The 26,019-nt window shown below is 39.5% G+C and overlaps 1 protein-coding gene across 1 annotated transcript in view; it reads right to left on the bottom strand.

Annotated features, from left to right (window-relative positions):
• The window catches only part of TRPC6 (transient receptor potential cation channel subfamily C member 6), a 74,134-nt gene extending 50,095 nt beyond the window's left edge, over positions 1–24,039 (bottom strand). Inside the window, exon 1 of the mRNA XM_084227071.1 lies at positions 23,828–24,039. Coding sequence (XP_084083197.1) covers positions 23,828–23,970 — 143 coding nt within the window. The 5' untranslated portion in view covers positions 23,971–24,039. The remainder of the gene's footprint in view (positions 1–23,827) is intronic.
• Positions 24,040–26,019: the final 1,980 nt, after the last annotated feature.

The following is a 26,019-nucleotide window of genomic DNA, read 5'->3' as shown; positions in this document are numbered from 1 at the left end:
TTCGATACAAATAATTTTTCAAGAAAATATAGACTCCTCCCTTTAATGTAGGAAACTTGTCAAAATGTTCTATGCTCAGAACAGGATACATAATGTACAGTTATAGAAAATGAGAATTGAAGGTGCTTTCTGCTACTTGCTCTGCTGTCCTGGTCCTGCCTCTGTCCATATTGAGGACCTGTCTGGAGCATGCTATGATTGCCTTTCAGCCAGCAGATTAATGTTCTTTCTTTGGAATACTCAAGACATGGGAAGGAAAGCTGAAGAAAATGATGAGTTAGAGTATATGTGGAACACACATAAGGGAACTGGTGTATCTGCACCAAAAATGAACTGGTGCTGAACAGCCCTTGACCCTTTATTAAACCCTGTTATTTACAAAAACACAGTGGCAGCATTCAGACTAGCTAATGGAAATTTTCCATGGCCTGGGTTAACTCCTGAGTGGTGCGTGGGAATACTTGGGAATGCTAGTTGGCTTATCCCAAAAACATACCAGGGACCATTCTAATAATTTAGCCATACAGAGGGAGATCTGCTGCCCAGGAACATTCCCTGGCTCTTACTCATTTACTAGTACAGACATAGCCTAGGGACTAGAAATTGAGCAGAAACCTGTTGTGTGAGATGCTGTCCAGACACATAAGTAAACAGTACTTTTGTGACCAACAGGTTTACAAGTGACAAAATTACAAGTTTTCAATTCAGTTCCTAGTAGTTACTGATTCCATTTACAGGTGTTGTGTGAAATTGCTGGGCACGTTCAAAAAGTTGGAAATGGCACATTGGGTCCTGAAAGAAAAATGTGTAGAGAGCAAATGCCCAAGAATAACCCTAATAAAGCTCCTGTGTTTCCAAAACAAATAATAAACCTTGAATATCCCAGGAAACATGGCTAGCTGAATGACAAGATTTCCCTTCCCCCATATATTTCCAAGGACAGCGGATGTAACAAAACAATGAGAAGAAAAGAATATTGTGTAGTTTTTGACGAATTTAGGAGGAGAGGGAGGCAAAATTCCTGAGGTCTTCCATCCATGTATGATACTCCTAAATGTAAGACACTCCTAAAATCAAAAAAGCCCTTTGTACAAGAAGCAGCAGCTTTTCTTCCCAGTTTTCCTTAACTCTTAATTTTTTTAAAATCAATTCAGACTTACATCTATTAGACAAAAATAAGCCATCTGTTTTCTCTGGACGCGCTGTCTGCAATGTAAAAATGTAAATATTGTAGTACAATTAGAAGATTTGGGATGATCTGCACTAATGCTTATGTGAATCTGAAACAGGAAGGAGTTCAAATAATGGCAAACTAAAACAATTGAAAGAAACTGGCATTTCAACCCATGATATATCTAGGACTACAATTGTTTTATGCTACATCAAGATACATTCTAGAAAATGAAACAAAGTGAGGAAAAGCAATTCAAAATGGGCAGCATATTAATTTCATTATAATTAATGGCCATATCAGGATTCCCTGAGTCTTTTGAATCCTCCTTTGTAGATAATTTGCAATCTTTCACCTGTTTGTGAAGGTAAGCGCTGAGATAAGTGGAAAAATAGAGCAGTGGGAAGAAACAAAGACTTTCAAAATGTTCTGAAATATGAAATCAAAATAAAAGTGAAATAAATATTTTAGTGGAAGGAAAAGATTGTAATCAATATGTTATTGATAAGCAACACCTTAATTACACTTAAGGCAATGGTAGAAATAGAATAGATCATACACTTGAAATCAGTGCAAGATTTTCCTTTTCCCTCGTGCAGCAGAAAAGTCAAATGGAAGTTCCTGGGCAAATACACTAAATGGACATAAAAATTACACTCTGACATCTCTATAATCCCTGCCTGCAGGCAAGGATTCATTCTGCTGACTTTCTGTGCTGGCCTGATGTGAACCTCCACCAAGTGCAAAGCTGAGTAATCACAGCTAAACCACAAGTTCAGCCTGAGCCTTCTGCCTTCCTGCTGGGGGCATAACCCAAAAACTGCACCATACCAATGGCATTTACAAGCTAAGGGCAAGTTCAGGCCAAGCTGGCACCCACCTGGGCAGGACTGTCAATAAATATCCATGTAGAGGTTCTCTGTGGGAACAGCAAGCTATTTATGTAATCCACATGAAATACCTGATTTTGTAGATAGCCAGAAACATTAAGTGCATATATGCTGATAGTATATGTGGAATTAAAATGAGAATGCAAGGTAATTTCTTATGAACACAGAGCAAAAGGCTACTAATAATTTTGAAATTAGATTCTTGAAGTTCAATTGAGCAAGACATCTTTAGTTAGGCAAGGATCTACCCCCCCATTATAACAGCACAAAGTGGATTTGAATCTGTTATATAGACGTATAAATCCTTGTATCCTGTCACCACAGAATCTCATTGGTGTTATGTAATCCAGGGAATAATTTTGAGAAATGCTCAAGAAACTTGTCTTCACATTTCAGATGTGAATTTAGTGGAGAAGTGAAAGATTCTAATTTTCTCATTGCCTCGTTTTCACAATTTATTGGAATGCTGCTTGTTCCTACGTTACCAAGAAACATCGGACATATTTACTCAAATACAGCCTCATGAAACAGAAATTATTTTTATGAAAAGAGGAATCTCAAACAACTTTCTGATGGGAATTCTTCATACTTATCTGCTGAAACCAGAGTTCTAAGATACTCAATCAAAAATACCTAGTGAAAGTATAAACTGAAAATACCTACTTTTGAAATCTGTGGTTGGAAGTAAAGAAAACCTTTAATAAATTGAATCTAAGTATTTAATAAAATATTCAAAAACCTCTTCTACAGGATTTGGAAGAGGAATTTATGTGACTTCTCATGTTGGAGGCAATACTGATAAAATGTAAGGAGCTTTTAAAGAAACCACTATTCATCTAGCAAGGTTTTCTATTCTTCAGGATGAATTAAGCTTTAGGCTGATGAGTCCTTTTGCTGTAACTATTTGCACACTTTTGCCATGTCCTTTCTCCTACTGTTTTTAATATGGGAAAAGCACATATCAGACACAACAGTAGAGAAAACAATCTGTGTTAAACAACAAAAATTCCTGTAAGAAAAATGTCCCGTAAGCACAGCACAAAGAAACATTAATCAGCCTTATATGCATCTTGACCTGTGGCTGATACCACTTTCAGTCATGAACTGAACTGGCTCCTGCTGAAATCCTCAGGAAATCTCATTCCATGATTACTGGCATATGAGCATTTTTGACCTGTCCTGGCTGAAGAGCTCCAGTTCAGTACAAGCTATGACATCTCCATCCAGAAGGAGACGCCCATCACTGCAAAATTACATCAATATCACAGATTTAAATTCTGCCACTACAAAGGCAAAATCTTCATAATTAGTTCAAATAAATTAATAAGAAGTACCATCTAGAGGAGCACATGGAAATAAAACATCCAGCAGAAACATTGCAAACATTAAAAAAAAAAGTTAAGAAACATAAAAAAAAACCCCATACACTGTAACTATTCAATTAAATACTATCATACAATAAATTTGTAAGTGTTGCTCTAGCCAATTTCTCCTTTTTGCTACTATGACACATTTTTATTTTATTAGAAATATTTGAGAACACATTTACACCTCTATTGTATAACTATAAATATACTGCCTTCCAGTGTACTGTCAGAGAAGATTCTTTTCAATGGTTACATTGTGGCTATAATATGCAGCTAGATTAAACTGTCATAGAAGATTTATTTATTAGGATCAAGTCCAAACTCTACTTTGAAAAAAATTCAGAGTTATACAGCTGCCTCCCCACCTGCATATGAGAGGTTCTTTAGTATAAAGCCAAATGGAGACAGGCTGGGGGAAGATGGAAATGGGGAAATGACACTGTGATCCCGGAAGCTTCCAGGATATGCGTCAGGTGCAGGGCTTTGGAAGTGTGCAGGGACAAGTTTAATCAAAGAGCATCAGCTACTCCATCTAGAATCAGTAGGGAGTGAACTTTCAGAGCAAGGAAAACCAACATAGCAGGTGGGGGGCAGAGGGAGTCTTAAGAGACCACTTATCTCTTACTATCAGTGACCTCTCTACTGGTCGGGACTGGCTGAGTGCTTGGGGGAACACATACAGACGCACACTTAAATTTCTCTATCATTTGTTCTGTACCTCTCCCCTTTTTAGAGCTAATGAAAGTCTTCTTTTACAGAACAAAGAAATGTGTTCTTTAAATTGGCACTAGCTGGTGCAGTGTTTGCCACAAGTTTAGTCAACTGCATGGCACGCCTGTGAGGCTAATCCTCATCGACCTCTACGCTGGTTAAAATGAATGTTTCACTGCAGCCACTGCGCTGAGTTCCAGTGAACTCTCTCACTGTTGAGAACAGGGTGGCTGCATGGAAATGAATATTTGGAAACAGGTCCAGAAACACTCTCATTTCTTAAACTGTGAAGGGAATTGTTTGCAACACTGCATATGGATTAAGCATAAAGCAGGACAGGGAACTTTCCAACTAAGAATTGGTATAAGATACAAAGGTCATCAACAGCCTTCTCATCAGGAACTGTGAGGTAGTACAGCTCAAAACCTCGAAAGAAGGCAGCAAGACAAACAACAGAATTAAGAATCTTGGACTTCAGGAGAGCAAACATGACCTTGTTTAGAAAGCTTCTCAGCAGCATCCTGTGGGAAGGCAAAAAGTCAAGGAGGACTTGTTGGTTTTCAGGAGACCTTCCTCAAAAGTATGGAAAGACACTTTTGCAATACACCAAAAAAGCTTTGTAGGAGGCCAGTATGGATGAGCAACAATGTCCTGACTGAGCACAGGTGTAAAAAGGAAGCACAGGGATGGTGGAAAGAAGGCAGAATCTATTCGATTCGATACAAAGATATTGTCCAACCACATAGGGATGGAGCTAGGTAAAACAAAGTCTGGGCAAAGTTACAGTTAGCAAAGGAAATGAAAAGCAACTCTAAAGTTTTCTAAAGAAGCCAAATAATAAAAAAGGCTGAGGAGAAGATAGGTCCATTACTCAATGTGGCAGTGAACCTAATGGAATGAGCAAGTCTGAAGAGCTTGGTCTTCTTTGCCTTGATGGGCAAAGTTCCTCAAGTCTGTGAGCCAAGTATCAGAGTTCAGGGGAGTAAAGACTTACCTACATTACCAGAAGGTTAAATTGGACCAGTTGGATATACATAAGTAAAACTGATCACATAAGACACATGCTAAGTTGCTGAGGGACCTTGCCAATACCATTGCAAGATTGTCATGTACTATCTTTCAAAGGTTTTGGCATTTGAGAAAAGTTCCTGATTCTCGATATGCAGAAAAAGGCAAATGTTGCACCCATTTTCAAAAAAGGGCTTCCCCAGAGGTAACCTGTGCACAGCTATAGGTGAATCAGCCCCAACTCAGTATCTCAGGAAGTCTGTGGTAAATTCTATCAGAAGGCATTTCCCACACATGAAGGAGAACAAGGTGAAAAAGGCAGCAGCAATTTACTAAACAGCAAATCACACCTGATAACTGGACTTCCTTCCACGACAAGATGTTGGGCTCCCTGCACCAAGCTAGAGCTAAGGCATCACTGACCTTGATTTTAGCAAGGCCGTCAATATGACCCCAAGTAGGATAGACAAACTGACACAGTAGGGTCTGGAGGGACAGGATAACATGAGCACAAAAATGTCAGGACATTTGGGCTCAAAGGGTAGCAACAAGCACTACAAAGCCCAGCAACAGCTGGTTACCAGTGCATCCCTCCTGGAACAACACCACTGTTTAATAGTGCTTAATGTGTGACATGGATGACAAGGCAGAGCACATCTTTGGGAAGATGGTGGGAGCATCGACACACGGGAAGGCAGGGCTGCTGTTCAAAGGGCAGACCACAGAAATGGGCCAAATGGGCAGAGAAACTAAGAAACAGGAACTGTTTCTGAGAGGCAACTATGTTACAAGTGATTGAACGGACCAAATCATCACCAGCAGCAAGGTGCGATGTGTGGTAATAAATTATTAAAAGTCAAGAAAAGAGCTATTGAAAAAAAACTGAAGGAACTGGATTGCTTCTTCTGGATCTGGAGGACCTCCACTGCACAAAAAATTTCCAGATACATAATGCTTCAAAGACAAAAGAAAAATATTTCCTTGAACTAGGCAAGGAGTTACATCATGAAAAACTGTACAAGTTAAACATTTGGAAACCAGAATTCAACCCCTTATTTCCTTCCACCAAAGCAATTTCTTCAACGACAACAATATTTCCTAACTTAACAAATAAATTCCTATATGACATGAAATCAAATGCATTACTGAGCCTGGTACATTAACTGTTACTGTTCTTCTTATTAATATACAATTAATTTTGCAGTAGCTGGCAATTTGCTACATTTCATTTTGTCATATTATTCCTTTCTTCAGTTTTCTGTCTAAAACTTTGTATTCTGTTCTTGAAATGGGGCTGGTATATCTACCATTCAGTAGTCACAAAATATCACCCCTATCTGATAGAGCAATTAAATACTGAAATGGCAAAGACAAGATTGTTTGCCCTTACAACTGAAAGCTTCTGATAGGCTTTGAAAAAATTCTTTTAATATTTTCCATATTCCTCTTATAACACATTTTGAATCAACTCTACAAATATGAAATTTCATTTTAAGAGACAGACTTCTAATTCTTCCTCTGAGCACCTATCTGACTGAAATGTAGCTTATTTTTTACCAATTGTATTTCATAAATTTCTAGTTACTGGCCATATTTAGGATGCTTAAGCTTGTTTGAAGGTGAAAGGGCTTCTAAATTTTAAGGACTCCAGCTGGTGATCTACACAGCCCTTTGACATTTCAATACCCACATGAGAGTATCTTACAGAGCCTTTCTATTGTGACTTATTGTGTCAAGTGCAATGATGCCTTCAGGCTCTAAATGGGAATTTTGGTCATTGAAATGTAAATTTTAGAGTAAAGAAAGCATAGATAATAATCTGCTTCACTAAACTTGCCCTAGGATATGGAAGTCACAGTATTCTTTTGCCCTGAGCTGGAAACCTACAACTATTGCAGAAAAACAAATCATGACATCTATCTGGTTCAGAAAGTCCCAAAATCAAAATTTGATCGACTCACAGTATAGAAGTCCCTAATGAAAGCTCTCAGCCTGAAAGTGTATATATCAATATTATATATATTGAGATGTAACTTTAAAATTGAGAATGTTTCAGTATTTTTCAGGCTTGAAGGTCACCATTAACTTTCTTTTCTTGAAGTAATTACACCTGTAACTGGAAAAATACATCTAAATGAGTACTGAGTTGCTGACAAACTAGTACTTTTTCAGTAGGATAAATTTTGAAAGAATGCACATAAAAACATTCTGCCACAATCACACACAGGACAACTTTATCAAACCTTGACGCTCCCATTAGGAAATTCTGTTGAAAGTCACAAAATCGCAGATCTTTTAAATCCAGTGCCAGATAAAAATAATCAGAGATGTTTATGATAAAAATAATCAAAGACATTTATTTTCACAGTAGTTATAGTTGCCCATGCAGTAAGTTCCTCGTTCTGTGAGTGGCATTACAATCTGAACACCCATAGTCAGAAAAATTAATCTTCGCTTTCTTAAAATAAATTTACTATTTGGAGGGCTTTGCATGTGTGAAAAAATGGCTTTTTAAAGTTCATCATAAATTAGTCTTCAAATAAAATATATCTCAGCGTTGTCCATCTACATAAACTTTGCACAAACACTGCTCCCTTCCCACAGTCAATGCCATAAATAAGGGTGATCTCCAGATGGTGCAAGCTGTTACAAAACCACTCCTCTTTTCCCAGCTATGTTGACATGCAAAAATGCCCATTATTCCCACTATATTTATCTGTGTCTCAACTGCATTTTTGACATCATCTGTACCACGATTCCAAAGAATTGTTTTTGTAAAGGATAGGAACTCCAAAGATAAACATAAAGAGGCCTGAGCTGACATTAAAGAAAGTGGATGACAGTAAAGTTATTTCTTGCAGTTTTGCAAATAAGAAACCATCCAGTCATCCACTTAACAACAAAAAATGCAAATTTCTAAGGTTCTCAAATCAGAACACAACACCCCTCACAAGACACACACACAAAAGGAAGTTTAATCAGTAGAAATGTAAGTCATCCAGGTAATTGAGAATCCACACAGCCCTTCAGCCTGCACAAGGAAAAGCCAACCAGTCAGTATTGTGAGAAGTGCAGGAAACAGAGCACAATTTTTATAACTAGAAATGAAAGTGTTACATAAGTCCAGCAATACCCAGTCAAATACAGTTCACCTTCTGCAAAAGGTGAAACAAAAAGGCAAACAATCTGCAGAGATGTGAGATGGATAAACTAAGCTGAACATTGTAAGTTTCAAGGCTACTGCAGGAGAACTATACAACAGCCCTTGTTCTCCCATCCTGACTGTCATCTTTAAGAATATCTGAAATTCTGTCATTAGATACTTCAACAACCTGTCTAAAGCCAAGATACACTCTATGTTTTTAAAGACTTTCTCAGATATATTCAGGTTTTAGCGTATAAGTACTGCAATTTGCTCTTCAAAATTAATTCAGTGGCTGATTTTTTCCCTGTAGTCAGTGGGCCTTATTCTCAATTTCTTGCTCTTCAACCAGACACGAAACATTGAGATTCTTTGCATCGACTCTACTGTGAGTTAACACGACTACTCAGGGCTGACATATTTAAATTATGTCAGGTAGCAAGAAGTAAGCATCACTGTTAAATTAATTCTCCTTCTAATACCTTACAGTCAATAAAACCTCTTAGGAGATAAAAATCCTACTGTTCATCTATGCCAGATCATCTGTCAATCTTCATTTATGCAAATCAATTTGTGTTTTTAACCCCTTTAAATCTGCAAAACTGACAAGTGCATTAATGCCTTATAACATGCTTTATAAAATCCACACACAGAAGCAGATTAGCTCAATAAAAGTAGAATAGTTCCATGCCTACCCATCCTTCTGTCAAATCATATAAGCACTGTTAACTAATGTTAAATGCCAGAACTAATTTTTTATGCCTTTCAAAAATTCTCACTCATATTATTATCAACTCCATTAAATGACTCATTAATATTCAATTAAATACTAGAGAAAATTTAATTTATTGCTTTCAAATGTAATAAATCATAACAATAACTTAAAACATTTAGAAGCACAGAATGCCAGAATCATGTTTAGGAGTGTGATACAATACACACACTAGGAAAATTAAATTAATTGGTTTAGGATATCTAAAAGTCCATTTTTTTTAAGGTCAGTAAGATGAATATACTATATATGTGAAACTAGAAAAAATATTTTTGCAGAAGCAAAAGAACAGTAAAATATTAGTGCGGGTTTTTTCCACTCCTTTTATGTAACTAAAGTTCATAAAAGTAGTTTGTTGCTTTTCACTTTAGTTGCCTTAAAACCATTAAGACTTAATCACAGGGTAAAGTGCTTTCTGGAGGGGGTCTTAAGGTTGAATAAACATTTATGGGTAGGCTTAGATAATTTACATTTTCATATTACTTCCACTGCTCCCTACATACCTTTTGTGTACAGATTAATTCAGAAGCTTAAAGAACTGCAGTTTAAGCACAGAGAATCCCACTTGTCAAAACAAACTAATAGCTATCAAGTGCCTTGTAGTCCTCTCATTTTTAAGCTACTAACAATGACTCTTTCATGCATTCCTGGTCATAAGTTAATAACTATTCTGCTTGAATGGAGCCCCCATACTCAGCCTCAGAAGATGCAGGAGCTTCTGTAACACTGCTTGCCTACTGCCCACGTCTGGGATTGTACCTCCCCAGACACAAAACCAGCTAACACAGTTCTGTGTGTAGGAGCCAGCCACCCCACAAGGCTGGCTGCTTCAGACACCTCTTTCCTGTACCTGTGGGACTGAGACACGGTCCCCTCTTCTCCCTGACACCTCTCTGCTCAGGGTAAGCCCACTGAGGGGTATCCAGGCAGCAGGGCCGTGCATTTCCTTAGCTCAGAAGCTGCAATCCCGTCTGATGAGGATGGACAAGGAACTCCTGCCTGCCTGCCTTTGTGCAATTCTTATCTTGTAAGGTCCAGAGAACATCCACTCACAGAATTTTCAGCAGGTGAGGATAAACACAATACAGTGACAGGATAACAACACAAGCTTGCGCTGGCATTGTCAAGAGCTCTGCTGAACCCTCTCTACTTTGATCATTTAATGATAGAGGGTAATTGCCTTTAATTCCATTGAATGCCATCTATTTTCAAAAAGGAGAAAAAGGGGAACCTATATGAGCCTGTGAATATGTTATATATATATCTATAAAAGGAAGGAAAACAAACATTTATGACATAGTAGAGATAATAGAGCTCATCCTAGACACTGAATGTATTTAAATCCAATGCAATACAGAAATCCAGGAACTGCATGGGGACATTCAAGCAAAAGGTGAAACACTGAACAGAATTCAGACCAAATGCACAATGTCTTGTTTTATTCCTCATTCCTGGTCTTCTAGAGGTATGAATTACTTCTGGCATGAGTCAGACACAATTTTCACCAGTAGCTTGAGCACGGTTTATTTTACAGCTGTAGTTCCAGGCAATAGAGTATGGTATCAGCAAAAAATGTCAGAGAAACACAAAAACCATCTTGAACAGGAGACCTGGAGAGGATTAGAAAAAGAATGATTAAAGTAATGTAAAACACCTTAAAAAGACAGGTCTTCAGGTAGCTGCTTCCTCTGCTACTTGGTCAGAGAAATGCTACTGAAGGTAACAAGTCTAAATACATCACTTTCACTTTAGATTTATAAAGCTTTATTAATTTCAGTTAGTCACATTTTTTATTGATTGTTCTAAACCAAAACTACTGGGCATCCTTTAAGAAAAACATGCACAGGAGCCTCAGTAGAATTGTTCTTATCCTCTGTAAGGATAAAAAAGCTCAGAGTTTACAACAAAACCCCATCAAGTTGTGAAGTATAAATCACAGACAGGAAATAATGTGGCAACTAAGATTACTCCAATATTTTCACATGCTATGCAAGTAAAGATAGAAAAGTGGAACAAAATGAAAAAAATTGTTAACTGAATGAGGGAGAACACACCTACATGGTTTAACCATAAAGCCTACAGTGAATGACACAAAACAGTGAGTCTGGAACAGGGCAGATCAACATGCCCTCCAGTCAGCACTGAACTAGCACTCCAACACAGAAATAAATTATGCTTTAATCATATTAGTCAGATTCTGGGTTGCAATCAAAAATTGAATGTTTCTTTTATCCTCAGAAGATCTGTTCAGTCTGTATTTCCTTCTTGTAGGTCTGACTACTAATATCAAACGTAGATGAAATCTGAGGAAATCTGCCAATATGAAATGTACCAGCCCTGAGATCTCATCAAATTCCTAGGTAGAGTCTCCACATTCAGAATCTTTCATGGTGAAATACTATTCAGAGTATATTCTTTTTTTTTTTTAAATTTCAGATGCTATTCCTTTTTATAAATATAATATCTTTCAATATACTCTCCTTTGTGTATCTCTCACTAATCTTGACCTGTCACAGGTGAGGGCTGTGAACTGAGGAAAACTGCCAATAAAATAGGGATGGGAGAAAAATATGGATTTTAGCATTGTGGTTCCTCCATGCTGAATATATGTCTCATGATTGCAGGAGAACTAGAATAATTTATGAGCGCATGCAATTGTGGATAAAAGGGACTGGATACGAAAGGAAAGCTGTGTAAACAACGGATTAGGAAAATGACAACCACCAACTTCAGGACTACTCAGAGAATGGGAAAAAGTACAAAAGATCTTTTAAACATCTGAATAGAAAAGAGCAATAGGAAAAACTATTGGAATTGGATGAGCCATCAGAGTTTAAGGACAGAGCTGCTTCCTTCTGCAGAAGCAGCATGTGCATTTTCTGCCTGGCATCTGAGGAAGAAGGAACAGTAAGCTGTGTCTCCTTGGCAAAAAAAGTAGAAGAGAGTATAATTATACTAAAGAGAGTAACTAACTTAGAGATAATCGTGTTTCAAATAACAGAGATATGCAATAAAATAGCAAATACAAATGAGAAAAAAGTAATGATTAAGATTATTCCAGCAGTCACATTGGACTGATTAAGGAACTTAATATGCTTATCCATTTGTTCTTCCATATACTCTGTATAAAATAAAATGTGTCCATCATCTAATATGAATCTAGGTCTGAGCTCGTATTTCTACAAAATTAAAATTTCACTGAGAAACTGCATTTGTAACTCAAGCAATGATGAAAGGCTGACACTAACTTCAACAACTTCAGAGAGAACACTAGATCTAAGCAAACTTTTCCTACCTCGAAAAAATAAAGATTTGCACAATATACGATGCTCATGTCCAGGAGACCATTTTTTTAACAGCTGTGTTTGTAGGAAAATAATGAAATGTGCCTATTGATGCTCTTCCTGCATCTATGTAAGGAATAAGCCATTTCCATCATGTAAATGTGATGTACTTGTAATTAAAGAATCCATGCAGTAGCATTAAATTTACCTTAACACACACACAATAAAAATTGCAGCAGTGCAACTTCAGGATGAAGAAGAGTTCCTGCACAAGATCTTATCATTTCAATGTGTGCTTACATAAAAGGGAAAGCAGTACAAAAAAAGGGAATTACTTTGGTTTACTTCTAATATTTGTAATTACTGTGATGCAAATTAATTACCTATAAGAATAAAGAAGCAATGATGATGGATATTGTTCCCTGATATGCACAAGTACTTGGTATCATGGCCTCGGTGACACTTTTAGAGATAACAGAATTGGTGGCAAGTCACACACACAATTCCAGCAGGAAAAGATCATTTGCCTTTCTCAGATCTGAGATGAAATGGTGATTGCAGCACAGAGCACAAGCTACAAAAGAGCTGTGAGCAGATTTGATAGAGCAAAGGCACAGAATGAGACCTTTCACAGCTACCGTTACTTCATAATTGCAGAATATTTTGCAGAACATGTGACATTTGCAAAAAATTTTCACTCAGAAGAGATTAAAAGGCCCTGGCCTCCACAGAACAGAAGAAATCCATGAACTAGTCAGTCACATGACAATGCTACTAGCTGTTGCTACTCTCCAGTCAGGTAATAATAATAGAATAGCATGTCACTTGACAAAGACTGTTATTATAGCTAAAATCAAGAAGTTTGCTTTCAAAGGGGGAAAATAAAGTTTCAGAATATACAGAGAAAATCTTGAGACCTTTATCTCCAAGAAGAAAACATAAGGAAGAGAAACAGGAAGAGTTCTGCCTTGCTAGTATTTTTCTGGCAGGTAGCTGCTGTGGATTGAGATTTCTGTTTTTCCTGAGTTGAAACTGGTCTTGCAACTTGGTCTTTGACACCCCACAAACCTACCTTACTGCTAAACAATTCCCTACAGTGAAATATAGATATGAGAAATTTTCCTAAGGGGTATTTATTCAAACTGACAGATTGATTCAAACTATAAGAATTTGGAGCACTGACCTTCGGGTACAATGGTAAATACCAACCAAAACCAGTTCTCACATGGTCATATTTCTTATCAAATTATGCTGGATTTGTGAAATGCTCCAGACAAGAACTGTAATTTAAGTGTTAAGTGATAAAGAATGATGATTCTAACATCCAGAGAATCCAGTGAATCAAAGCAGAATAACAATACACAGCATTTTTTTAGCATGAAATTGCATGGGCTCTAGCAGAGTTAAGACTCATACAGTAGTAGTTTGTTGGGATGTAAGGGAACTCTCCTCCTGGTGAAATAAAGTACATCAGGAGAAATAAGAATCAAAGTGGCCTTTTCATTTATTTGGTGCTGTATACAGGTTCTGAAAAAAACCCCAAAAATTCACCAGGAATTCTTCTTGCTCATCTAACTGCCTAACTTCCTTTACAAGATTTTAACCAAATACATTATAATTAAGGGGAAAAGGGCAGGCTCCATTGCCTGAATCCAAATTTTCATATTGTAGAGGAGAAGAAAGCATTTGAATGGCTGCTTTGTAACTGATCTGGAATGTACAGCTTCCCATCAGCTCCACAGCACAATTAGCTACATTTTCCTGTTGAAGGGAGACAGAACTGTAGTTTTGGTCACCATAGCTGAGCCTGGGCTGTTCTCTTGAGAGAACACCATGAGCTGAACACCGACAAGCAGACACACCTGAGCACTGCCCAGGGAGTCAAGTCATGTCTGCAGAAAGAGTTCAGCAGAGCTGGAACTGTCCCCTCTACAGATATCCTGGGGGGATCCAAAAGCAGTTAATATTGGATCAACCCATGTATGATTTATGGCTTCAACAAGCCAAATGCAAACATTCTTATTTCAGCCACATTGAAACACTTTTGATCAAAAAGCCAATGGAGAATACTTCTGAGAACAGCGCTGTCAAGACTTATTTGGAAAAAAAAATGAAAGTGATTTTTTAAACCATGAAAACAAATATAAAACCAACATTCCACATGAACAGAAGTTTCAGATTTACTCAGCTTTCATTTTTACATAGGACTTGGGAAATGGGAACAAAGCCTTCATGCATATTCTCTACTGGAAAAATGAAATTGTTCTTTTTTTGCCAGGCATAAAAGGTGACATCCAAGAAGAAGGGAAGGGGAAGAAAATAAACCCAAAAGACAAAACACGCACTTTCGGAGTTTTACTTACAATTTTTATTTACTGAGAAATTGGATTTTTTTCCTCATGATCCTCCTGTAAGTGTTATGCTATGTACTCTCTGGAGCAGCAGTAAGTGCAGCAGCAGTAAGTGCAAAAGTGTGAGGAGCAGAGGGTCATGCTCTCAATGCAGCAATAATGTCTGGGATATAAAGTTAGTCTAGTTGACATATCATTTCTCTAGATGCTGCACATGAAAAGTGTCATGAAAATATTTTACCATCCTTCTCCACCACTCTGCAATGCCCCATTCCTGTACACGAGAATATACAGCACCTTCATCTGTCTTTGCTGCTTTCTGGAAATTACCTTGAATTTTTAGGAAGATGCTAATTGATGACTGGAGACAGGGAAAAAAGGCAGTCTTATTTTGCAGATCCATAACTTCTTCAATTCCTTTTAAACATCCCCTCCAGTTACATCATTTTCAGCACCTTGCCTTTTTTGTTTTTTAAGGCATTTAGCAGTCATAATTTCATATTTACTGCCTCTTATATTCTCAGAACTAATACTGTGAAGTTAGAAGAATACTAGATGTTTTCTTGTTTTCCTCTGCCCTTTGTCTCAGTCTTTGGCTCAGGGGTGACCAAGCAGAGCAAGAGGTAAGTTGATCCTGTCGATCACTGACTCTTCAGCCAAGACAGTGACACCTGCTAGCATATCTGAACATATTCCACTAATGACCCATTGCCTAAACTCAGGACAAATGTTATGATTACAGCAACACAATAACCAGCCCAAGGAGCGTAACAAAAAGCTGTGCTTACCTGAACAAACAGGATCACACAGCTGGAATGATCTTGACTGCTTGCTATCATGCCATAGCAGAGAAGCACAACCCCAGCAGGCACAGAGGCAGGGTCCCAACCCTGCATCACGTGCAAAAAGAGCCACCTCATGCCCCTCACCAGCAGCAACCTGCTGCCCAGGCTGGATGAGAGCTTGCACAGATGGGCACACTTCCATTTTCAGATGGCATTCAGCGCTACAAATCTTGTTCCATCTTTCTTACAATAAAGAGCACTCAGCTGTACCGTGCCACTGCCAAGGGGCTGTCTGCTTGGAAATTCACCTTTGGGGCAACATTCCCCCTCTGCCAATATAATATTGATAGATTCAGAAGAATTATTCCAGACATAGAAATTATTCAGAAATTACATCTCACTCAATGAAAGACACTTTGCCGTTGAATCTGCCGTGTAATTCTGATTCCCCAAAAGTGTCCTCAGGCCTCTAAATACCTACAGGAACTGTACCACATGCCTCTGCAGTGATTCTACTTCCCCTCCTCCTCAATGTGTACTTCCATGCCTTTTCTGGCCCTCTGGAGATGTCGAGACCTGTATGCAGTCAGAAATCTTGTCACAGACAGAGTTTGAAAAAGGCACCCAGACACCCAGCAGTGCTGCTACCAGCACCTTCCTCACTGATCCATGCCCTGCACAAAGCTAGTTAAACCACAAAGGATATTCTTTCCCTCTAAGGCATTATCACTGAAAACTAGGGAAATTTCTGCTGGTTTACAGATTTGATGTAAAATCAGTAAAATAGAAACATCAGGTCATGAAAGATCCTCAGACAGCTTTGTAAAATGACAGGAATTAGACTTGCTGTCTCTGTAAATCCCTGCCTAGGCTATTTTTTTTAGTTTCTCTTCCTGTTATGCATTAAATGATGTTGCTGATTCTAGGATGGAAGTGGCTGTGGGGTAAGAAATCCCAGTGTATATTTTATATATCAACTTGTTAGGTAAGATCATTATTATTTTATCGTACAAAGAAGTTCTGAAATTTCACTGTCACATCATTTGCTGTTTACCTACAAATGTGCTCACATCAGATGTTGCTAAATGATTAAATAGCTGTCTTACTTAAACCTCTAAAACTCTTTTCTGAAGAAAAGAAGGGAACATTATCTTCTTCTTTGTAGCTTTGTAGCTTTGTACCATATTCAGCATTCATTCTGCAGATACTGCTATTGCTGTATTTTTTGTTGGAAGTGCTCTACAAAATGTTTCAAATAATCTAAACTGTATCTTCAGAAACTTGAGTCCCTCTCCCCTCCTAATTTTTGGTGCTTTTATTTGTTGCTTGGATGTCAGTTCAAGATACTGCTATTTTTGTTCCAACTTTCTGCCATGTTGCTGCAACTCCTTAGTCTTCCCTGGGCAGCAAGAGCTTCTTTCAGACTCCCAGCCCCACCGACATCCAAGGGACTTGAACAGTAACATGGCTCACAGACCAAGTTTTCCAGAGCTTTTAGTATTGTGTGGTTGAGCTTTAAAGATCTTGCAGTGAAAACATCTCACAATGTGAGGCCACACAAAATACCCAGTATCCTTGAAAAGCTTCATCCTGTGCTTACTACTTAAAAATGAAGTCACATCAGCAGCTAAGTTTTGTAAGTGCTACTGCACTTCAATTGTAGTTTTATCAAGGGTTGTTGCAGTTTTTAGCTCAGATTTCTACATTTAGAAGAGAGAAAACAAATTGTTGTCTTGTATGGGGAGAAATACTATTCTAAAACTCACTTGAAACGCACGAGATTCACTCTAAGACCCACAAGAGCAGTAGTCTTCAAGAACTTTCCTGAGTAATTAATAGGAAACTTGTTCTTAAAGGGAGAGGAATATAAAATCTACAGAGAGGAAGAGTCCCTGCTGCCTTCCCACAGCCTGCCTTTTGCATCTGATCTGCCAGCATAACCAGGTAATCCACTCCCCACTGGAGCAAGACGATCCTTTGCAGAGCCTGAATGAACCCTGTGAGCAACCACCCTGCTCTGTGTGCTCCTACAGGACACTGGAAAGCAAAAGACAAGAGTGGAAATGGCACAGGGAGACCCTCCAGCAATCAGAATTATCCTTCAGGGCTAAGAGAAGCTTGTTCTCAGAGCACGGGATTTCTCTTTGAATAAGCACCACTGGTCCAGCACACATGTAACTTTCAAGAACTCCTCTCCCACATATCCCCAAATAAAGCTCTATAACCTTTCAATTACCATTCCAAAAGCTTTTTGCAGGTAATATACTCGGATTATTGTTGTTTCACTGGAATTAACTGTAAATTAATAAATCCAGATGGAGAAAAAACCCCAAAGAAACATAACTTCAACTCATATACAGTACAACCTTAGCAAATTAAGACTATAAACTAGAAATTCCTCATACATATTTGTTTCATTAAGAAAATTTTTATAAGACTCAAAAATTGAAAGTAATTTTAAGTTTTCTTAAGGAAGAAAAGCATATAACTAAAGATTAACACAGTGGAATTAAAACTAGACTTGTGGTCTGTTTTCTACAGATCAACCATGATCCTTTGGTTTATGATCCTTCTTTCTACCTGCTTGAAAGGCCTCACAGACACTAAATATTTTGTAAAATATGCTGACTTTGTTCTCTTCAGTAAGGTAGATACTGACATCAAACCCAGTGTTTAATCAAGTTCTAAGACCAAAATGAACTCCAGTCATGCTCTTCTGAGCTGGCATCATCTGAGATCACAACCACAATATTGATATTTTTATTCATATGAGTAATTGTTTTAACAAAAGGGAACTACATTCAACTCTTCAGAAAACAAGTTATCTACTTCCCACACAGCTTTGAGAAAGCACCTAAAAATGACAATACTTGATATGCCATTATTTCATTTACTTGGGGTTCTTGTAGTAAATCTCACATTTTATTCTTAATGCCAAAGCTTGCCTTTTGGGATTTTTTTTCAATATTGACAAAAATTTATTCAGATATATCAGACTAGGGGTTAGAATAGAGCTGTGCTGAAAAATGCACTATTAGTAGGAAAAAGTGTAGTTGGACAGAAATGGATATGGAAGATAAGCCCAGACCCAGACCTTAGTCAGTCATCTTCACATTATATTCCACACATTTTATTTCACTAAAAATAGTATACTTGATTGTGTACATCAGTGCTAAACAAATAATAAACTTTATACTTCAAGACAAAACTGTTAATCCATTCCAGAGAATGTAATTTAATTACCATTAAGCTTTTTGCCCACATTTAATTATAAAAACTTAGATTTAAATACTGCTTATCAACACAAATCCTTTAAGCCTCCTGTTGAGTGGACTCTGTGTGCAAGAGGCTATACCCACAAATAAGAGCACAAACCTGTATATAAGGCTCACTGTATGCACTTCAAGCTTAAGGCTTTCTGCTACGGCATTGCCTCGCACTGTGGAACAGCCTGGGGGATGACAGCAAGTTACATAGAATTTGAGGAACATAGTTTAACCACCAAACTCTTCTTTTGCTCATGTTTGCAGAGCTGGAAAGTCTAACACAGCCTGACAACGCAGACCCACTGTGAGAAACAGCTACTCGCTTTTCACAGTTTAGGAAGGTTTATCAAACCTTATCGAAAATACAAGAGAAGACTGAGTAGAGAAAAAAGACCAGGGCACCGGGAGCGAAAGATTTTCCCCACCATGTGCTCTCTGGCTCTCACTACGGAGGTTTCCCCTTTTAACCCTTTAACCCCTCCCAAAGTTCTGTCCATCAACCCCTTCTTTGCTGTCCAGTGGTGGAGATCTCTTCCTCAAATCCTGACTGGAGGTCAGATGTCTCCACAGTGACAAGCTGGACCTCCCAGATGTCCCAACTCCAGCTGTCCCTCGATAACCCCGCCAGGGGGTAGAACATAACTATAAATCTATTAAACTTTTCTTAACCTATGTACATGATATTTGTCCATTAACTGTGAGAGTCAATCATTGCATTACTCATCTATCACACCACCATGCCAAACCGCCTTTATTTGGGGATACCAATCCTGGTGGGACTTTTTCAAGTAGCCAGTTACTATAACCTTCAGCTTCTGTGGGGAGAAATGCTGCTGGGACAATGTTTGACAACCAGCACGCTGGTTATTAACATTTACATTGAAAAGTATGCCATACACATCCCACACATTTCTGAATCACTACTCCGCCTTCCTCATGCAAATTTAAAAAATTACTTTTATTTTTATGGAAATCTTACAGTTTTATAAAATTATGTCCCCCAGGGAGGTGGCTTTCATTTGTTTGGTGACTAAATGAGAGTTAGGGTATAAATAAGCTTGCAGATATATCACAATGGCTCAGGCAAAATAATTATGCAGTATTAGCTTAGGAAACTGGGTATTGTAGCTGACCAAAGAAGCTCACAGTTAAATTTGTGAGTGTACACAGCGAACACAAGAGTGCCTAAAAACTAAACCCAAGAAATCCCACAAGCCTGCACTAAAAAATGAGCACATGTGGGGGAAAAAGCCTACCTAATAACAAATAAATACAGATAGGTGTGATTTTGAAAATGAAGCATTCTCTTCTACCTACTTTCAGGATACACAGAGTGAACTAAAAGCTGGGGGGCTTGATAACAATGTTGTTGTCCTTTTACTCAAGAGCTAAGGGACTACCCAGTCACCCAGAATATGAGAAATTCAGACTTTTTTTTTCCTATGCCCAGTATCCATCAAACCTAAAACACATGATGATTTGTGCATTTGTTCCATACACTAGGCTATAGAAAGAAATGAGCCCCCTTCCATACCAACTCTTCTACCTTTTTGATCTCAACGAGACTATTGCAACATATTTTCAGAAGACAAAGCATCTCATCAAAGAGGCTGACAATCTGAAACACAGCTGCCACATTGTACAGTACTCCCTGAAGAGATTATGTCTAATGAAGAGTCTGGAAAATAATTTTACAGGTCATTTCAAGCAAGACAGTTGAGACTAGAGATAAAAATTACATTATGTCAATGACAGAAACCATTATATTGAAGGCAGGAAAGAAATCATTAAACATGTTGTTTAACAAAGAATAGGTTTTTAGGTATGTACTAGGTTGTTGGTAATTTCAAGAAACATGTAGCTGGAAAGCCACAAAATTTGAGGAACAGTCTATATCTCAAGGCAGTAATGCACATCAGAACCCTTTTTTCCCCCTGTTTTCATCTGATAATTTGTGTGCCTCATTTACTTTACAACTGGGCATTTTAATACACAATTATCCCTCCTCACATCTGTAAGAAAACATCTCTTTTTACAATGCAAAATATTGAGAAGTATAAATAGGCAGTATAAGCAGATGTCTGACTGAATTAGTGCCTTCTCACTAGCTTAGTACACTGACAATCTGTCCTTCACTAACATTTTTTCCAGCAGGGAAGTTTAATATAAGTGCTATCACTTCCAAATCCTACTGCACATCAGTGCTCAGACTTGGGGTTAGACAAAAAAATGCACTTTCCATCCTGTTTTAAACCTCAAAACTGGGCTATTTGCCAATGAAATACTTGCACATGAGGGACAAATCCCAACATATACTCATTTTTGCATTCCAGGAGTCAATCTTCTGGCATGTATATTGCAGTGTATTTCTTGATACATAAGGGGCAGGACTCAAAGACCAGATGGAAGAGCACTACTAGAAAGAAATGTTTACTTGCATATAATTTCTAACACATCTTAGAAGTCTTAAGTCTTAAAAAGTAAGACTTTGGAGTGAGTAAGTAAGTAAGTCTATCTTTTGGAAATAATTTATTTACAAAATCTTACAGATTGCCCAATTTTTGGATTTCCTGCTTAAGGTTCTGAATTCAAAAGAACTTCAGGATTTTCAGCACAAAATTCCATTCAAATTTTGTTTTGCATCATATCACACATAAAGGTATCCATCCACTTCCAAAAGACTATGTGACTCTACTTGGCACAGCTGATGAGCTCAAGGTACTTTCTTGAAATCTTTTTTGCAGTAAAGACATTTTGGATACAATAAAGCTGTCCTCCAGAAAGAGGAGCTAAAATACAGGAAATAGATCTCTGTAAATGGCTTGGGTTTTAATATCTTCCAGAAACTACATCACTTAACAGCAGTCACAAAACAACACATGAAAAGCACGTTCTACATGTCCTCAGTAACATCAGCATCAGCACTAAATCACCACTTGAAGAAAACTACTCCTTAGTATCAAGCTACTTTTCAAGCAATAGTGCCAAGCCATATTATGCCAATAAGTGTGTTACCCTCTCAGTAATATTTAAAAGGAGGTAAAACTAAGCTTTTTTTGGACATCAGCTGTACTCTGCATTATTGTTCTCCATTAATCACCATAATAGCATCAGGAAATACCAGTAAATTGAGGATTAAAAAAACAAAAGTAGAGAAAAGTATTCTTAGTGCATGTAGATGATAAAGAATATAAAGATCATATGCTACACATGGCCCAGCTTATTATTTTTTAAATTCTTGGCCATATGAAGGCCTCTAGCAAAACCAATGACTTTTGGTTGAAAAGGCTTATCTACAAAATGTAGCTGAAAGGTGATATAGCTGGAAGTAATGCAGAAAAATTCAAAAACTGCTTGTTAATCACTGTACCCTGGAGAAGCCTATTCACTCGCTGCATTCACTCCTGCCAGCCAAAGAAGTCCTGGCAGTGGCCACGTGTAGGCATTGCCTATGGATCCCTGTGAAGTGATTCTTTCCACATCCAGAGAAACCCCAAAAAACTCCATGCCTAATGTGTATGTGAGAACCAAGCCCTTGATAACTTCCTGTGGTTAATGCTACCCTTGTTCTACAAAGTAACTAGATTAGGATGCAGGCTTTCCTTATGGCCACTGTGAGGTGATGAGAGGCAGTCTCCACACTGAGAGTGCTGGACCAAGAGCTGCAGGCACAGGCACTTTTTTCATTTAATTCTTGAAGGGAAATTATCAGCACCCCACAGACCTTGCAGACTTTGATTGAAGAGATGATTTGAAACACTTAACACAGGCTCTATCCTCTCACATCTGCGCAACCACTCTGAGCGAGCAGATGGCAAAAAGAACTTCGGAATTGCCATATTAGTTCAAAGCTTTAGTCCACTAGTGAGAACCAATCTGAACTAAACATCACAAGGCTTTTTTTTCTGAAAGGATTCATTAGATATATGCATTAGATATATGCATTCATATATCTTGAGACAGGGTTTAAGTCCAATGTGCAGTAATATATGCTGTTACAGCTACATGAGCATACTGAATTAGTGATCCACAAAGACACTCAAGAATAGCAATACAGCAGTAAATTTTGAAAACTGTGGTTGTTCTTAGCTGGGTTGATAAATATTCAAGCACTGTAAGTGTTCCCAGTTTCATTGTTGCTATTCCTTTCCTATATCCAGGTAGCTGTCAAGTGGCTGGTAGGTGGCTCACAGATAAAACAGCAAATATTAGGAGAGCCTGATAACTGTAATTTACCATTTAAGCAGTAAAATATAATTTGTAAAAAAGAAAGTACACATCTTCTGGCAATCATCTGAGATTTCAGGACTCATCTTGCATTGCTTAATACCCATTTTCCCCCTCTGTTGGGTAGCTTCTCCTCAGAAGCATTAACAAGTGGTAATTACAGTAGTCATGCTGACTGCACGTAACCAAAGGGACACTGCCAACACTGAACGCCAATAGACATGGATGTTAAGTTGTGGTTCCCGGAACCTTTGTAATTTATGTTTATATAATTCAGCTTTTATTGCATATGTTCTTACACTCTGCTTTAATTGATAACTACCTGCCAAAACTCACATAATGAAATTACACAAGACTACACGGCCTTGACAAAAATAATGATAGGAGGATGGGGGTTTTTGTAATTATTTGGCAATAATGAAAGGGGGATGGTTTTATGCACACACCTGCAATGCGCGCTCTCTCGGTGAGAGCGACTGATCACAGAAGTTAAAATGTCATTACATTAAACCCACTGGACACCATCAGTTCTATGTACACCCGACGTTTCCTGCCCTGCTCTCCACAGCTGAGCCCAAGCCACCCTTCGCCTCCGTGCCAGCGGGAAGGCACCACGCTGTGCTCAGAGGAGCACTGCCAGCCCGGGCACGGCGGTGCCAGCGCTGCTCCTCCACCGTTCCTAACGCAGCTACCCCGCTCCGGCCGCGGGGAGGCGAGGGAAGCTGGCCGGTCCCCAGCGGCTGCCCACCAGCGCTCCCGGCTCCGCGCCCTGACCCCCGCCCGCTGCCCCTGTCCCGCCACCGCCTCCCCCGCGCGGGGACGGAGCGACCCCGGCCCGGCCGGCGGGACTCACACGGGGTACAAGGCGTAGGGCGGCAGGGCGCTCTCCTCGCACAGCTCCGCGTCCAGCAGCAGGTAGTCCTGGCTGTCGTTCCGCCGGGCCCCGGGCGCCGGGGAGCTGCCCTTGCGCGGGGCGTAGGGCTGCGCCTGGCTCATGCTGTCCCGCGGCCGAGGTGCGGGGCGGCGCGGCGGCTCCCTCGGGGCGCGCCGGCAGCGCCGCGGAGGCGCCGGCGCTCGGGACCGCGCCGGGCTCTCGCCGGCAGCGCCGCGGCCCCGCTCGCTCCGCGCCCCGGCAGCGAGGGGCTCCCGGCAGCCGCGGCCGCCGCCCGCCGCGCCGCGGGCGAGGCGCAGCTCGGAGCGGGGGCAGCAAAGTTTGCGGCGCGTCAGCCGGCGCGGCTGTCCCCGGCCGGAGGGAAGGGGCGGGAGGTGGGAGGGCGGCGGGCTCCGCTCGCCTCCCCTGGGGCTCCGGTGCCCCCTGCGCGCCTTCCCCCTGCGGCCCGCCGCACCGTCCCGGCTGCGCTGCCCCGGGCAGGGGCCATGTCCCACCGCCCGCCCCGCCGGGACCGAGCCAGCCTCCCGCCGCTTCTGCCGGGGCACGGCCCGCGGTGGTCTGAAATGAATCCCGCCGGACGCTCCCGTGGGAGTTCGGCAGGACCGGCGGCGCGGATGGCGGTGGCTCCCCGCGGCTGGGGAACAGAACTCTTGCTTGGATATACAGCGGCTTGGTAGGACAGCCTGCGCTGCACTTGTGTCTTCGTGTAAGTGGCCGAGGAAGAGCATCAGTGAAAATGAATGCTAATCAAGTACACCCAGAAAATCTGCAGGTTTAAGTCTTCCCTATAAACTGGAAAGTTTCACTGGAAATTCTACTTCCTTTTCAGGCTTTTCGCCTCTTTCTTTCATCTCTGAAACATCCTCTTAAAAACGCTGTTCACCTGTTTCACAGAAGAGCTAGTTTTTAATCACCTCTAATAACGTCCTTTAAAAGAAGGGGCAAAATATCAAATATCGTAGTAAAAAAAAACCAAAACCACAATATTTTTGCAGTAATAGCACTTAAGCAAAAATCAGTCCACTTGTATTTCTCAGTTCTGCTTCACTGGTAGCACTTTCTTTGATGATAGTTTGCAAATAAGTAATTACAAACTTTTCTAGAAAGAATGCATGGCACTGAAGATTTAACATCTGACCTTTAGGTATCTCTTGAACGTTACTATTTCATAAGGGGATATTTAGAATTAAATGTTGCAAATGTATAGTTAAAACATTAGTGCATCCAAGTAAAATCACTCCTTCATTCCTGGCCATGTTCACGTATTGAATTGTGTTTGTGTTGGAATAGCTCACAGCCCTGTACTCTCTAGACATGCACACCTTCTCCTGATTTAGTGATGTGCTGAGAAAATAACTAGGCAAGCCCCAGGACAGTCGTTTGCAAAGCCGGCTGGCAGTGCCCCTGCTCTCCAGCAGCCCCAGCCAGCCCATGGTTTCAGTGGCTGCCTGGGCCACTGGGACTCGTCTCACCTACTGAAACTGCCAGAGGAAGAGCTGTGTAGAGAGACCTGCAGCTCATTTACCTGGTCTTTAGAGGAGGTGCAGAAATACCTGCAGTCAAATTTCTGAAATTTTTTTTGTCCTAGCTATGGCTCTCAAAATTACACTCTAATGAGTTTTAGACATTTTCCCTTCTTTGCAAACCATTTTTTTCTGTTAAAGGATATTTTATTTTAAATAGAAAGTTTAGGAACAATGATACCATGTGTATTTTATAATTCTCATGCTGCTACTTCTTTCATATTACAATAAAAACAGTCAATACAAAATTATGCGCAAGTTTTGCATTTGAGAAATATGTTGTTGATAATATCTCACATTTTTATTGAAAGAAAATTGCTTTCTAGAATACTTTGTGATGGAATTTTGATGTGTTCCACTGCTCTTGTGCGTAACCATTTAATTTCATTTGTTCTACTCTGTTATGAAGAGACAGTACTTCTCCACTTAGTGCTTTTCGTATTTTCCCCAAATCTTTGCAGTTACTTTTTATTTCAAGTAGTCTATTTGAAATTAGGCTGTTGTTTCAAATGTTTTCTTCCAGATACCTTTTTTTTCCCTTTCCTTCCTGCTGTTCTTTTTTCTACTCCCCTCTGGTATATGTTCTTCTTTCTTAAAGTGAATACCATCCTACTTTGTTGGTGGGCTATC

Source organism: Fringilla coelebs (assembly GCF_963513975.1).
Source record: "Fringilla coelebs genome assembly, chromosome: 2".
NCBI lineage: Eukaryota > Metazoa > Chordata > Aves > Passeriformes > Fringillidae > Fringilla > Fringilla coelebs.
Note: the sequence above shows the minus strand (reverse complement) of the source record. Positions and strands in the feature narration are given on the sequence as shown.